Source organism: Onychomys torridus, chromosome 4 (assembly GCF_903995425.1).
Source record: "Onychomys torridus chromosome 4, mOncTor1.1, whole genome shotgun sequence".
In the NCBI taxonomy this organism is placed as follows: domain Eukaryota; kingdom Metazoa; phylum Chordata; class Mammalia; order Rodentia; family Cricetidae; genus Onychomys; species Onychomys torridus.
Genome location: NC_050446.1, coordinates 138,933,613 through 138,950,155, shown reverse-complemented (window position 1 = coordinate 138,950,155; position 16,543 = coordinate 138,933,613). Strand labels below are relative to the sequence as shown.

Below are 16,543 nucleotides of genomic sequence, written 5' to 3'. Positions count from 1 at the left end.
AAAGCATAACATAGCCCTGCTCCCTCCAAGGATGAGCAATCTGACTCTTCCCTCCTGTGCTAGCTGGTTTTATGTCAATTTGACACAGCTAGAGTCATTTTGGAAGAGAAAACCTCAACTGAGAAAATGCCCCACTAGACTGGCCTGTGAGCGAGCCTGGGGCACATCTTCTTCATTGAAGATTGATGGAGAAGGGCCCAGCTTACTGTGGATGGCGGAATGCCAAGGCTGGTGGTCCTGGGTGCTCCAAGACAGCCAGCTGAGCAAGCCCCAGGGAGCAAACCAGTCAGCAGCACTCCTCCATGACCCCTGCATCAGTTTCTGCCTTGAATTCCTGCCCTGACTTTCTTGGATGGTGGACTACAAGATGTAATAAACACTTTCCTCCGCAGCTACTGGTCATGGTGCTTTATCACTGCAACAGAAACCCTAACTAAGACACCTCTGTGGCAAATGCAAATGACTCAGTCTACTTTTGGTGTCCTAGGCCACTCCTACAATCACCATAAGAGTCCCGTGGCCGAACTCGTACCTCATTCCTTAGACCTCTGGGTCTCATGGTGGGGGGGGGGGTGGGGGCACAGCACAGAAGCCTTAGCTTACATAAGAAAGGTGACAGCTGACTTACCAGCCCAATATCTGACCGGCTCTCCCAGAGCCGCATCAGGGCCACTCTGGCCACATCTTCAAACACAGGGTCACCGGTAAGGCTGCTCAGGGTTGCAAATTCCACAATGAAGGTCCCGATTCCTGCTGTACAGGTAACAGGGGTCTCTCCTGGGTTCACGCCATGAAGCAGGTTCACAGTTCCATAGGGCATGCCCGTGGGGGTCTGAAATGCTAAACCATCAGGAACTTATGATTCCAGGTAGAACGGGAGTCAAATAGGCGGTTTGACAATAGGCCCCAGGCTTCAGGCCTCAATCAGCACTTCTTTTTTCCTGGGTAATTGTGTCTGAGCCAGAGAAAGACGTAGGTCTCACTGCAGGACCCTTAACCGCCTAACCCAGATGCTGCCAAACACTGTACTGTGTAGCCTTGGGCTCCCATGGTGAGGAAGTGACCTGGAGGGAGCTGAGCCCCCAGCTGCCACACTCCAACCTCACGTTAGCTAGCATGACTTTTTACTTCTTTTACTACTTCTTTTCACACTACGCCTTCCAAAGCCAGGGAGGTGCCTGGGTGTGCTTCAGCAAGGCTTATGCTTAGGCAGCAGTGAGGCCCCACTGGAAGTTACTCATAGACTCTCACCAAATCAAACAGATTGGTAGAGGGGTCAATTTTAGATTCTTGATTCAAATAAAAAGTTCAGGGACAAAATTATTTCTAAAATAGAATCTAAAAATAGGATACAAACCAAACCACTGATACAATACAACCCACTACTTACAGGTAGGGAAATCATGCCTGTAACAAGTGACTCAGCTAAAGGTCACATCGGAGAGTCACACAGAGAGGGAGTTGGAAAGGCCTGCCCTGACCCCACCCTTTCAAATCCAGCCCTGAGCTCTGCCCACTCTACCCCAAGATAGAGATTTCCTCTCCTGCCCCAAGGCAAACATCGGCAGAGCAGTCTGCACGTCACCAAATTGTGAACTAATCTGTCAAAACCTAGAAGCACTACGAGGTCCAGACACTTTGTCTGCAGGAGAAATGAAGCCTGCTTTCTGAACAGAGCAGACAGGGGGAGAGTCACAAGCAAGATGGACTCAAAGTAGTCCTCTAGGGACAGGCAGGAAGTATTATGGGAAGGGTGTGAGAATCCTCTTTCTTGACCCACAGAGGAGACACACCGGTGCTGGCTTTATAATTACTCAATGTGAACTTTAGAATATGTATATTACTCAGTGCAAATAATTTTTAAATGAGAAAAAAATAGAAGGCGCAATAAGGCAGTTTTCTCCAGGGATGAATCACACAGGACATGATGTTTGTGAGGAGACGCGTGGCTGTGAGCCATGGGCTATGAGACCTGAAACCAGCTCACCCTCTCGCCTTGGCCCTCCCCAGGGCTGAGAGACAAATAACTGGGATGGTCAAGGAGCTAGGAGAAATCACGCAATGGCAGTCATGTGTTTGGGTGTGAACAACCCTAGACTTCTACCACACCCAGGAGGGAACACAGTGTCCAGCTGATGCTGTCGAGCTCAGCGTTGATGCCCCCCACCCATAAAAACAGTCTTGGCTCGTAGTGCTGAACATGGTTTAACCATCAAAACCAATCCTTGTCATCTGAAGTTTGTTAAACGTCTTCTCCTGTCTGACCTCAGCTTAGCCTTCCAAAAGACACATCTAGCATGTATGAATTATGGATGACAGAGAAACTGAGCAACAGAGCAGGAGAATACATGGTCAAGATGCTGAGTGGCAGAGGAAAGCCTAGAACCTGCAGCCCTAATGCTTAGACCATAGCTACTCCCTGGGGCCCTCTTGTTCTGGCAGCACGTGGCCTTTGGTAGGGACAAGAGGGCTCTCTCAAAATAAATGCAAGGACCACTGAACCTGCGAGACTCGCTTTGGACTACACCTGCAAACAGTAGTAACATCGGCTTAGCCATCCTGGGTCAACACTCTAGCAAGCCCTCAAAATGCTCAGGATTCTCCTGACTTCAATAGTGAGAACTCTCCTGTTTTCTATGGTTTCCACAGGGACAAAAATATAGATTTGAGGTTTTAAAAAACAAAAATCAGGGGAAATTTTCAGCACTGCCATTCTTACCAGCAGCAAGTGAAGTAGGATTAGAGCCAGATGTGGGGGCACACACCTGTTAACACAGCACTTGGGAGGCAGAGGCGGGACCATCACAAGCTCAAGGTGAGCCTTGACCATATAGTAAGTTTCGGGCCAGCAGGAGCTATATAGTAGGACCCCAACTCAAAGGAAGAGAGGAAAAGAGGAGGAGGAAAAAGAAAACCAACTGGCCCTGAGTCACTGTCACCTTCCAGCGCCCCCATCCCATCCTCACTCCCCTACGCTTCACCTCTGTCCCATCTCTGCCTGGTCTTACCTGGGAGGAGTTTCCGGGCTGCTTCCTCGGCCATCCTGAGGAGAGGTCCAGAACAAGGCCATCCGGCTTCTACTTCCACACCAGCCTTCTTTGAGAGCAGATGAGCAGAAAGAAGTCCGCCTACCACTAGAGATGGCACAAAAGCCAAGTGTCAGGGTCCTAACAGTTTTTCTCTTACACAAACTAGTACTAACCACTCTGTTGGAGTACTCATTAGGAAGGAGCTGGTAAAAGAGTCATCCCTACCCAAGCAGAGTGACACACACCTCTAATCCCAGGGCCAGGGAAGTGGAGGCAGAGTTTGAAGCTATCTTGGATTACAGAGTGAGAGCCCAGAACACTAACAATTCTATTGGCTTTCATAGTGCCAAACCGTGCTATGCAAGCCAGAGAAAATGTACTTACCCAGCAGAGGTAATGCTACAACACTGACCTGTCCACCAAGGTAAGTCCACAGGTACAGTAGCGGGATGGCTGTTGTGGAGTAACCAACCACTTTCTAATTAGATCTGAAGCCTGCTCCAAAGGAGGGAATTTATGTCTGGCAATGTAAACCTGATCAAAGCCCATGGTGGGGGAGGTCAAAGGCTCCTAGGAAGGAGCCTACTAGTGTTGGGTTGATGAACAGACATGTCAAACTGCCTTCTAAATATTTATTTGTATCCCCATAGATTAGTGCTACAAAAAGGAGCTTCTCTGAAAGCAGTCAATACTGTAGTCTTCCGTTTATTCTCAATGCAGAGATTCAGACCTGGTCAAAGTGCCGAGGATAAGTGACTACTGAGTGCTCAGCCCTCAACAGAGTATCTATGTTAAACTCCCTCCTCAAGGCTCAGGAAATATCTCAGAGAAGGGGGTGGAAAGCATGTAAAAGGCAGAGGTTGGAGAGGATGCTGTGAGGATGAGTGATCACCGCTCTCATGAATCCACAGCAGCAGCTACGGTCACCTGCAGACCATCAGGCTGGTCAGCAATCCAGCATGAATAGGACAGGTGTTCATGAGGCCATCCCTAGCTGAGGAACCATGGTAACTGACAGCTAAGGGTGTGGTCACTGGTAGGTTGCCCATGCTCCAATGGATGACCACTCACTCATGTGCAGGCAGCATTTACTAGATATGAAGGTCGGAAGAGGAAGTATGGGTGTGTGTGGGGGGGGAGTTCTGAAGTGAGTGAGAAAAGAGATTGGAGTTGAACATGACCAAGATACATTATATACATCTATGAAATTATCAGAGAATAAATTTTAAAAGGGCCAGTGAGTTAAGGTACCTGCTGCTGAGTCTGATGATATGAGGTCCATCTCCAGGACCCAAGTAGGAGAAGGAGAAAATTAATTCCCCCAAGTTGTTCTCTGACCTCCACACACATGCTATGTCATTGTGTGTTCACCCACACCCACACAATAAATAAATTAATGTAATACAAGTTTAAAAAATAAAATATCCTAAAACAATGGTTCTCAACCTTCCTAATGCTACAACCCTTTATACACTTCTTCATGTTGTGATGACCCCAACCATAAAATTATTTTCATTGCTACTTCCTAACTCTAATTTTGCTACTGTTATGAATCACAACATAAATATCAGAGGGGTTGCAACCCACAGGTTGAAAACCACTGTTTAAAAAACAAACAAACAAAAGGCCATTCCTTCACCCACTTATTGAACATTAACAGGTTTTTCCCTTGGTGGGTCACAAACATAATGGGCACTCTTTGTATTCTCCAGTACAGACAAGAGCTAGGCACAGCTTCCCCTCTGCAGACACAAATTTTAAGGTTCAGAGAGCACAGTGACTTGTCCTGGGTCACCTGTCTGACATGTGGTGGGGAGGTGTGACTAATTCCAAAGCCAGTCTCACGTCAGCCCGCCTCTCTTCTTCACCTTTTGCACATCAGAGCATGAGAAGACAGCTGTCATGACCTCCATCTTACTTTTCATTTTGATTCATCACACAATATTCAGGATGTATACAAAGACAGAGATTCTGTGACTGGAAATAAGGCTGACTGGAGACCAGGAAGTGCCCTCTGACAAAAAATAACCTATGACCTTGAGCTCTGGTTTTTCCCTTCCTCCTGGCTAAGAGGAACTGAGACAAAGACAGGACTGGGCCAAACAAGTCCTCTGAGAAAAGGTCTCTGCATGAAGTGGGTCCTCAAAGAATGAATTAAGATGGACCCTGCATACATCCACGAGCGAACATCATGAAAATTACAGACAATGAACCAAGTAAAAGTAAGGGCTTATGAGAGTCAAAGTTCTGTTTTAAGTTGTCATTACTGTGCCTAAGAGATCCACAAAACAAAAATACCTCTATCCTGTAAGCCCCTTGCCCAAGGCAGCATTACTTCCTGAAATGCTGGAGGCTATTGTTTATGGGAAATAACAAGCCACATGCTTTTGCTCCCCTAAACAAGTTCATTTGACTCAACTGCACTGATGTGCTTGATCACATGTAGGCGGGAGGCACACAGGCAGGAAATAATACATCAGGATGTATGCTTGCTTCTGATTGGATATAGCTGGGAGGCACACAGGCAGGAAATACATCAGGATGTATGCTTGCTCCTGATTGGATATAGCTGGGAGGCACACAGGCAAGAAATACATCAGGATGTATGCTTGCTCCTGATTGGATATAGCTGGGAGGTACTCAAGCAGGAAATACATCAGGATGTACTCTTGCCCCTGATTGGATATAGCTGGGAGGCACACAGACAGGAAATACATCAGGATGTATGCTTGGCCCTGATTGGATATAGCTGGGAGGCACACAGGCAGGAAATACATCAGGATGTATGCTTGGCCCTGATTGGATATAGCTGGGAGGTACTCAAGCAGGAAATACATCAGGATGTATTCTTGCCCCTGATTGGATATAGCTGGGAGGCACTCAGGCAGGAAATACATCAGGATGTACTACTCTTGCCCCTGACTGAACCTGTGAGAAGTACGGTAGCCTTATGGGTTTGTCTTTATAACCTTCTGCAAACTATGACTCAAGTCACCATGTTCTGGGAACCCTGAAATGGTCCTGGCCAAAGTCCATCATCCCAGCCACTATTTAATTAAAACTAGCTTCAAATTTGGCTCAAAAATTGTAGAACTGTCTTTCTCTCTAGATTCTCAGGTTTAACAGTTAAGCAACAAAATCCCCAAAGAGGTAGAGGCTACAACCAGGAACTCACAAATTTTACAGTCTGAATTCACATGAACTGAATGTTCTAGAAAACCTCTAATGTTAACATAAAAGTGGGTGCTGTAGGAGGCTGAGTGGTTCAGAGTTTGATAGTAGTAGAGATCAAACCAGAGCCCTCCCCACTTTTTTTAAAGGATTTATTTATTATGGATACAGTGTTCTGCTTGCATGTATGACCAACCAGAAGAGGGCACCGGACCTTATTACAGATGGTTGTGAGCCACCATGTGGTTGCTGGGAATTGAACCCAGGTCCTCTGGAAGAGCAGCCAGTGCTCTTAACCTCTGAGCCATCTCTCCAGCCCCCAAACCAGAGCCCTTTACATGGCAGAAATCAACAAAAACGTATGTGAGAAGAAAAAGCCACATTCCATGCAGGCCTCTAAGAATCCAATTGGTGAAGTCTAGGAAGTGAGCCCATAGTAAACAATACAAATAACATGTTTAAATCACCAAAAAAAAAAAAAAAAAAAAAAATGTGGAATCAAAACTTAGGAATAACAACAGAAACGGAGAGATGGCTCAACAGGTAAAAGCACTGACTGATGTTCCAGGGGACCTGGGTTCAATTCCCAGGCCAGCTGTGTCTGATCACGCCAGGATTTTAAAAAAAGGAAGAAGGAATAACAGAAATAAAGTACACTATCACCTCAGATGCTGGAATTTTCACAGAGAATGGAAAATAATTATGAGAAATATACTTAAAGAAATGAAATAGATTGGATATAGAAAGACGTAGCAAAAAACTGTGAAAAAAATTGACCAGGCATATTTACAAAAATGCCAAACAGAACTTCTAAAGATAAAAATCCAATAATTGGGAGTGAAAATTGCACGATTTACTAGTACATAAAGTAAACATGACGAAAGCCTTAGATACAAGAGCAACTTAGGGGACAAGATGAGAATTCTAACTGAAACCAAAGTAAACAGACAGATAAATGGGGAAAATGGAGGACAGGCACTATTTGAACTTTCCCAACTGAGGAAAAACTGCAGTTTATAGACCCAAGAATCCCGAGAACAAACAAACAAACAAACAAAAACAAAAACAAAACAAAAAAAATCCCACATTAAGATACATTAATGTACACATTGTAAATGTATACATTACAAAACATCAAAAAGAGACAAAATTCTTTTCCCCTACTTTGTTCCCCAGATAAAAGGTTTTAAAAGCAGCTACAGTCTGGGTAACAATGGGCAAAACAGATTTATCTACAGAGACATGACTGTGACACTGATGGATTATTTAACAAAATGAAAAGTAGGAGACAGTGAAAAATTTCTTTGATAGACTAAGAGAAAATAATCATTAACAGTAGCCATACACGCCGAAAAAGTATCTCCCAAAGACCAAAGGAAGTAAGACAAAGACATTTTCGTGTAAACAAAACCTGAGAAAGTTTGCCAAGAACATATCCACACAAAGGAAAATTCTAAAGTTCTTTAGAGAAAAGACGCTCGCACATAATTCAGCCTGAGGCACTAAAGCAAAGCCAGCCAGGAAGGTGGTAACGGGGCTGAGGCATGGCTCAGTTTGTACAGTGCTTGCCCTGTAAGTTTGAGGACCTGAGTTCCATCCTTCACACCTAAGTTGAAAAAGTGGGTGTGATGGTACACACCTGCAATCCCAGTGCCGAGGAAGAAGACAAGAGGCTCGCTAGCACTCACAGCCCGCCAGCCTTGCCTAGGCAGCAAGCCCCAGGTCCCAGTGAGAGCCTGTCTGATGAATACCTGTCTGATATGACTTCTGGCTGTACACATGCATACACAGTTGCAGGAACACACACACACACACACACACACACACACACACACACACACACACGCTAAATATATGAGTAAGTAAACCTACACTTCAACTATAAAGAACTAAAATATGGAACTAATGCACATGTGTCAAGATGTTCTCCGAGTTGTGTCTATCATTTAGGAAGAAAACAGGGATTTTTCACTACTTTGATAAGGTATTTGTTCGATTTGCTAAGAAAACTACTTTAGAAGATACCATGCATAACTTCAACATTAGTAAGAGGGAAATGGGAGCTGGGTGTGGTGGCTCACGTCTGTGATCTCAGCGAGAGGATGGCCCTGACTTAGAGGCCAGCTTGTACGTAGTGAGCTGTAATCCAACGTTGGCAACAGTGTGAGGATCACGTCTCAAAAATAAATTAATTAATTTAAAAAAAAAAACAAAAAACTAACCCCCTACCAAAAGAAAACAGCCAAACTATCATGTGGTGTGGTGGTGCATGCCTTTAAACCCAGCACTAGGGAGGCAGAGGCGGGCAGATATTGGAGTTTAAGGTCCAGTTTCTGGCCAGCCAAGAGTTACATAGTGAGGCTAAGTCTAAAAAAGTAAAAAATAATAAAAGAAAATAAACCAAATTAAAACAACAACAATGAATGTTCCCATCATCCACGAAGTTCTACCAGGTAACAACAGCCTCCACGAAAGCAGAGTCAGACCTTCCATGCTCCAATACGAAATGAATGTCATTTACTGTCTGTCACCAGTCTGGATCAGGGTCCTGCAAGGTGACTCCTGAAGAGCTCATTTACCATTTTGGTGGTCAGAGACAATTCCAGTCTCCTCTCTTACCGGCCCTGGAAGGCAGCCCTCACCTCGGATGTTGGTTTCAAACACAGAGGCATTCACGTCGATATCAAAGTCCACGTTGTCCTGAAGAACCTCCACCACTCTTTGGAATTCAGAGGTATTTCCCAAAATCTGGAATGAAAGAGAACCCTGAACACACAGCTCCCACATGCATGAAAGCAGTTCAGATGACGTGTGGCCCTCACCTTTCAGTCAGAACCGTCCTGAATTCAGTTACACCGAGCCAGCAACCATACAGAAACCCAGTCTGAGCAATTTCCTGGTCCATTTCAATGGATCCCTTATAAACAAAGCAGGGATCAGCAGTGGACATTAGCTGTTTTGCTCACTTGTCCTTTCTACCTTATGGAAAACAGTTGCTTCCCAGTCTTCTTTACCCCAAAGCCTCCTGCCACAGAGGCCAAGAACCCTGAACTCCCTCAGCTTCCTTTGCTTTGAGAGGCCACTATGTTATGATGCTCCGACCCTTGTGACTATACCAGAGGCACCTTTGGGAACAAACCTTTTCGTAAGAACAGATACGGCTAGCGTGGCCTTTACTCTGGCCCTGCTTTTCTGCCCTGGAAGCAGACATGACTTCTGGAGCGTGGCGGCAGCGGTCTCACCATGGAAGACAAAGCAAGAGAAGAAAAGCCTAACACTGGGAGAGCAGGAAACCACAAAGAGCGTGCGTACTTACGTCTCTGATGACGTAGTTGAGTAACTGGTTCATTACTAGGAAAAAATTACCTCCTGGCTTCATTTCCTTTTCTTTTCCTTTTTGAAAAATTTATTTTATTTTGAGGGTTTGAGTGTTTTGCCTCTACACAAGTGCGCCACATTCATGCTTGGTGCCCTTGGGGGTCAGAAGTGGGAACTTAGATCTCCCAGCACTGGAGTTAAAATGGTTGTGAGCCACCATGTAGGTGCTGGGACCCAAACCCAGGCCCTCTACAAGACCAGCAGTGCTCTTAACCACTGAGCCATCTTTCCAGCCCCCCAGCTGTATGTTTAAAGGGTGGGTTGTTTTTTCACCCAGCTTTGTAGTTCTTAGCCAATCAGGTTGGTAGGGACTGAACCCATGGCCTTATGCATAAGGCAAGCATTCTGTCAACTAAGCCATGTCTGCCCCTCTCTTTTACTGGGGAAAAGAAATATCTGTTTAAATAACCAGCCAAATACTATATATAAGTGTATCTACATACATATGTGTACATACACATATGTGTTGTATATGGATATACATACAAGGAGGGAGAGAGGGTGTAGGGAGGAAAGAAAGGGTAGAAAGGAGGGAGAGGGAGGGAGAGAGAGAGAGAGAGAGAGAGAGAGAGAGAGAGAGAGCAAGCAAACTTGTTTGTTTGAGATGTTCTCATACAGCCCAGGCTGGTCTCAAACTCACTCTACAAGGCAATAATGGCCTTGGACTTCTGATATTCCTGGGATCGTGCCACCATGCCTAGCCTGATATATAATTCAGGAGAGGGTGGTTCCATGTCCCCAGCTGTGGGGTAGGTACTTCACTGGGACCAGCCAAGGTACCATATCCCTTCCCCAAGTGAGACTGTTTGGAAATACATATGTGATCCACGACTGATCAGTGAAGACATACTCCTTAGATTAACAGGAAAGGTTGATTCTTTGAACACTCTGTTTCTTACACTGGAGGGTAATCGGAAAGGCAACAGGCTGACCTACTGCTTCTGAAGACTGAGGACACAGCACCAAGAAGGCAGAGATAAAGGTGGAAGGAGACTCCCAATGATGTCACTGTCTGTCTGGATCAGGTCTGGGGCCAGCTTTGATCTAGATTTTTCGGTTATCTGATTCAGTAAGTTTGTCTTCCTGCCTAAATCAGTTGAACTGAGCCTCTGTTTGCAATCCAAAGAATTCCTGACTAGCCACGCTCCGTCTCTCTCACTGATCACCTTCCTCTGGCCTACCTTCATCTACAGTGAAACTGTGCCCCTTCTTCTCCAGTTTCCTGACTGTTCCCTCCATCAGAAGTCACAGACTCTTAGTCTTCCATTTATAAATCCAACTAAGCATTGGTCAGTTACCACTGCTCCACAATGCCTGAGTCTTTCTTCTTCCCTTAAGAACCCCTAAAACAAAACAAAACAAAACAAAAAGGCCTTTGCAGTGGCACAGGCCCATTCATCCTGGTGTCCCCAGAGCTCAGGAAGCAGTTACTTGACAAATGTTTGTTGAATGAAGACACAAATCTTTCTTCACATGGCAGTCAGTGATCTCAAAGCAGAAATTTCATCACTTCCTGTCTTATACATAAGAAATGCCAGTGGTTAAAAAAAGGGAAGAAGGGCCAGAGAGATGGCTCAGTGGTTAAGAGCACTGGCTGCTCTTCCAGAGGTCCTGAGTTCAATTCCCAGCAACCACATGGTGGCTCACAACCATCTGTAATGAGATCTGGCGCCCTCTTCTGGCATGCAGGCACTCGTGCAGACAGAACACTGTACATAATAAATTAAGAGAAAAGAAAAAAGCCAGTGGCTCTTCCGTACTCTCAAATGAAAGATCCTAACATACCGAAGAAGAGCCTGCAGCCTCCGACACCTCATGTCCCCCGTGTCACTTCCTCCTCCCTCTCTCAGTGGCACTGGCCTCCCCTCCAAATGCACTTGCTTCAGTCTCTCCTGCCCCAGAGCCACTGCACTGGCTGGCCTGGAACCTCCTTCCTCCATCACTTCCTCTATCACTTCCTCCATCACTTCCCCAGTTCCCACCCGCTTCTCCTTCAAATTCCAACTCCAGGTTCACATCACCGCCGCAGAGAACTTCTCCCAGCCTCCTCCTCTTTTTCCTTTTTGGGTTTTTTTGTTTTTATTTATTTATTTATTTATTTTTAATTTTCAAGACAGGGTTTCTTTTGTATAGCCCTGCCTGTCCTGGAACTCACTCCATAGACAAGGCTAGCCCTGAACTCAGGGATTGGCTGGCCTCTGCCTCTTCCTTCCAAGTGCTGGGACTAAAGGCATGCACCACCACCCTCGGCCAGGTCATTTTTGGTTAGGGCCTTTCCAATTCAAAGCTCCAGCCTGAGTGTGTGATTATCATCTTTTATGGCTATTCTTTGATTCTGTGTGTCTTTCCGGTGCTAATATCTCAAATTCTGAGCAAACAGATCATTTCTGTTTAAACTCGCCTTTTTTGGGGGTGGGGAGTGGGGGTGGGTTTCAAGACAGGGTTTCTCTGTGTAGCTTTGTGACTCTCCTGGAACTCACTCTGTAGACCAGGCTGGCCTCGAACTCACAGAGATCTGACTGCCTCTGCCTCCCCAGTGCTGGGATTAAAGGCGTGCGCCACCACTACCCAGCTTAAACTCACCATTTTGACTCCCAACTTTAGCACCATGCTTGGTACATAGTTGTCCTCAATAACTATTTGATGAATAGATAAGAACATAAAAACCAATAGTAAACAAAATTATAAGCCAAACCAGATCTATGCAGTGTTCATAGTCACATAAATATTATAAATGTATAAATGAGGAGTGGCCAGGCATGGTGGTAAATCTTTATCATCTCAGCACTTGGGAGGCTGAGGCAAGAGGATTGCCAAGTTTGAGGTCTGCCTCGCTAAAGAACAAAACCCTAAACCCCTGGGTGGGGATGTGCAGAACAGAAGACAATCGAGGGCTGGAGACACATAAAATTAAGTTCAAATCTGAGTTCTGTTTTCACCTCTCTAAGCACCACATGTCTCAGCTATAGGAAGGAATAAAACCATGAAATAATGAAACCATGAGATTATTGGAAGGATTAAATAGAATGCATGTGTTGCCATTTGAGTAAGAAGTGATCATGACAAGCTGTGTGGAAGCCCAGGTCCCAGCAGGCAGCATTATTTTGAGAGGTTATGGAAACCTTATCAAGTGGGCCTAGCTGGAGGAAGTAAGTAGCTTGGTGGGCAGGTCATAGGGGGGTACCTTGTCACTGGCCCTCCCTGTCCTGAAATCTGTTTCCTATCCACCATGAGACAAAGAAGCATCTCTGCCACATTATTGCCCAAGAACATGGGGCTAGGCAACCATGTACAGAGGTCTCTAAAACCGTGGGCCTAAATAAATCCTTCCTCCTTCTAAACTGTTCTCTTGTGTGGCCATAGCAATGATAAACATGGACTAACACAACCCATAAAGGCTTTAGTGCAGGCCACACATGACACACTAACAAGTATTATGTTATCGTACTGTCTTTGCACATGGCTACTAGAACAGAAGCTTTTGAAAAGGATGATGTCGAAGTCTCTGTGTCCCTCACTGGGCTGGACAAGTCTATCACAGGTCCTCTATAAATATTTGTTCAATGACTGAACCTGCGTACATTGGTTTTCTCTTGGAACTTGGCATTCTCTCCCATGCAGTTGGGTAACCAGAGCCTGGTGGCTCAGAATCATGAGATAAAGACCTCGGGGAGGAATTTACTTTTTACCCACAGACAAGCTACCAAAAGGGGAAGGATGTTGGTTAGGCAATGATAGAGAGTGAAAGAAATAGGATACTTACCAGCAAGGTGTCCAGGGCATCAATTAGCGTCAGAGAAAAACTGTAAAAAGACAAAGTCCCAACTGCTTTATAAGAACATCAAACACCAGATTCATAACTATCCAGATCAGACTTGCCCAAAACTCAAATGAGGCACAGTGATGTCCCTATCTGTCCCATGTATAATTACAACAGAGGAACTGGAGGGAAAATCGGAGCCCTTTAACCACCTGGTGTAGCTCAACTGTAATTAACATTCACCTCTGTTTCCTGGTACTCTTCTTTACCAGCGAGGGCAGTACAAGATTGTAACATAGTAACGGTTGGAGAATGCTCAAGGCTGTGTTACTTCTAACATCAAAAAGCTAGAAGTTACTAGTTGCTCACAAGTTGAAGAGTGATGAACAAACTATGATACAAATAAATACAAATCTATGACATTATTAAGGCATGGTTTTCAGAGTTCTAATGAGACTCTAATGTACTAATGAGAAGATCATGCTGTTAAATGAAAAACACCATGTATGAAGTAAGCCTCATAGCATATTTTCATCTGCAGGTAAAGAAAAAAGGCCATACTAGGGGCTGGACGGATGGCCCAGTGGTTAGGAGCACGTATTACTCTTGCAGAGGACCTGAGTTTGATTCCCACAGTAACATGGGGGCTCACAACTGCTGGCAACTGCAGTTCCAGGGACTCTAGCCAGGAGCCTCCATAGGCTCCTGCACACATATGGTGCACCTAAATTCATGCAAAACAAACATACATACCATTAATAGAACTTAAAAAGCCATACTGACAGAAAAGCAGGAAGTTATAATAAGTTCCTTTTTTTTACAAAGTTAAACTTTAATAAGTTAATTTTCAACAAAGATACACAGTAGCCAAGTATGGCATATGCCTGCAGTTCCAGCACTGGAAAGGCTGATACAGAAGGACTGAGAATTTACACTAGGCTGGGCTACATAGCAGGATCCTATCTCAATAAACAAATACATATATGCACACCTGTACAATAGTATAAACTGAGAACACTCTGGGACGATATACAGGACAGGTTGCAGTGCTGGAGTCCTAAGGAATGGGACAGTCATCAAGCATGATTCTGTCCTGCTTCAATCAACCACTTGTTTTTACTTACTTTTTTTTTTTAAAGATTTCTTTATTTTTTATGTACATTGGGGTTTTGCCCGCATGATGATGCCAGATCCCCTGGAACTGGAGTTATAGACAGTTGTGAACTGCCATGTGGGTGCTGGGAATTGAACCTGGGTCCTTTGGAAGAACGGCCAATACTCTTTATCACTGAGCCATCTCTGCAGCCCCCTGTATTTACTTTTTGTTCCAAGTAAAAAGCAAAAAAATGGCACAAGTTCTTAGCTTACTTGTCTAGTCCTTGGCATTGGAGAGCATGCTATCCTTTAAAAATATTTGTAAAACTAGGATAGTAACCCAGGAGTGCCGGCACACACCCGCAATCTCAGCACTTGGGAGCTGGAGGCAGAAGCACCGGGAGTTCCAGGTCAGTTTCAGCTATCTAGTGAGTTCAAGGCCAGCCTGGGCTACGTGGGACCCATCTGAACACATACACACACACACACACACACACACACACACACACACACACACACACACACACACCTTGGCATTACAGCCCTTTCCCAAGAGTGTTAACAGAATTAAATGGGAGCACACTGAAAAGCACGTGGCACCCTGTTCAATCCCTGTCAGTTTCTGCTAATGCAATGATTCTTCACTCGGCTGGGTTTGTATTCTAGTGAAAATGAAAAACGTGATAATACAAGAATTACTAAAAGAAAATGAATCAGGTGACTTGTATGCACGGTGGTGAGAGAAGCTAAATCTGGGGAGGGGATGAAGATGGCAGCGACATGAAACAGTGGCATGAGGATAGAGGGCAAATATGTCTCAGTCACACAGAGAACAGCAACCACAAAGGACCTTATGTTTGGGGAGAGTAACATCCCCTCCCGGACCTGGGTGCCCACCTATAAAATGAAGGAGCTGAGTTTTCTGATTCTTGGGAGTTCTTTCAAAATCCCAAGTCTTCATATGTGACTCCTGTTCCTGCTGAAAGTGTGCCTAGAGGTCTAGCCTGCCAGATTAATCCAAGACTTTTTTGTACCGGGAAAGCTGTGTAGACTCTGACAGTGCTGGCTTGGGTTGAGGGAAAGGGGTTGAATCAGCCCAGGCAGGAAACTTTCCACAATCAATAAGACCTTGAAGCCACCAGCCCTCCTAGGACCCCGGCCAACCCCCTTGGCCCTCAAGCTCGTTCTACCTGCCCCAGGTGTCGTGCCCGTCACAGGTGAGAGGTCTCAGCTCATCGTAGGGAAAGGCATTTTCCAGGTAACTGTCGTAGGCGTGGTAGAACATGGCCTTGACTCGCTCCCTGGTGCGAGGGATGAGAAATAAGGTAGGGGGCCAGAACCCAAAACCAGGCGGGAGAAAGGACCAGACACAGGACGGAGAGTGGGAACCACCATGTGATTTCTGCCGAGGGGCCCAGCAGCGGGACCAGAGCACGTCAGGGTTGGGGTCCTGGGGCGGAGGGAAGGGAAGGGGCCCGGTGGGCGCTTGCCATTCCCCAGCCGTGGATTGCAGGAGCCTGGCCCCCTTCACCTGTAGTGGGCGGGGTCGGGCGCGGTGCCGTCGGGGCCTGGCGCACCATGGTGCAGGGGCAGGAGCACGCACACGAGGCCGAGCGGGATGAGCAGCCGGAAAGGCATAGAGCTCCTGTCCTGTCAGTGCCGCCGCAGCAGCTGCAGCCACCGCCACCAGCTCATCCTCCCGAGCCGCGGCTGGCTCTTCCGGGGATACGCACCACGACGCCTGCGCGTAGGGCAATAAGCCACTCACTTCCTGACTACAAGACCCAGGATGCAATGGGCAGTGGAACCCAGGCAAAAGAGCATCTCGGGATATCTGCTCTACAGAAAGGAGTTCAACGTGTCTTAAGGACTGTGGCTGCTGTGGCTGCTGTGAGTGATGTTTTCACAATCCCAGTTTCCGTTTGTTGAGCCCTTACTGCGTAGTAAAGCGTGAAGGAGCACTTTGCAGGTGCTATCTAGTTTAGTTTAGGTTTTTTGTTTGTTTGTTTGTTTGTTTGTTTGTTTTTCCCCAAGCACCTTTTTAAGAAGGGACCAGCAGGGGCTCAGGATTTGAGAAAATGTCTATATAAAGATGGATGAAAAATGTTCA

The 16,543-nt window shown here is 45.7% G+C and overlaps 1 protein-coding gene across 1 annotated transcript in view; it reads right to left on the bottom strand.

The window, feature by feature from the left end:
* Edem2 (ER degradation enhancing alpha-mannosidase like protein 2) overlaps nt 1–16,152 on the bottom strand; it is a 28,537-nt gene extending 12,385 nt beyond the window's left edge. The window contains exons 1-6 of the mRNA XM_036185943.1: nt 15,965–16,152; nt 15,624–15,734; nt 13,342–13,381; nt 8,843–8,948; nt 3,009–3,134; nt 629–840 (exon numbers count right to left, since the gene is read on the bottom strand). Of these exons, the coding sequence (XP_036041836.1) occupies nt 629–840; nt 3,009–3,134; nt 8,843–8,948; nt 13,342–13,381; nt 15,624–15,734; nt 15,965–16,071 (702 nt within the window). The 5' untranslated portion in view covers nt 16,072–16,152. The remainder of the gene's footprint in view (nt 1–628; nt 841–3,008; nt 3,135–8,842; nt 8,949–13,341; nt 13,382–15,623; nt 15,735–15,964) is intronic.
* Nucleotides 16,153–16,543: the final 391 nt, after the last annotated feature.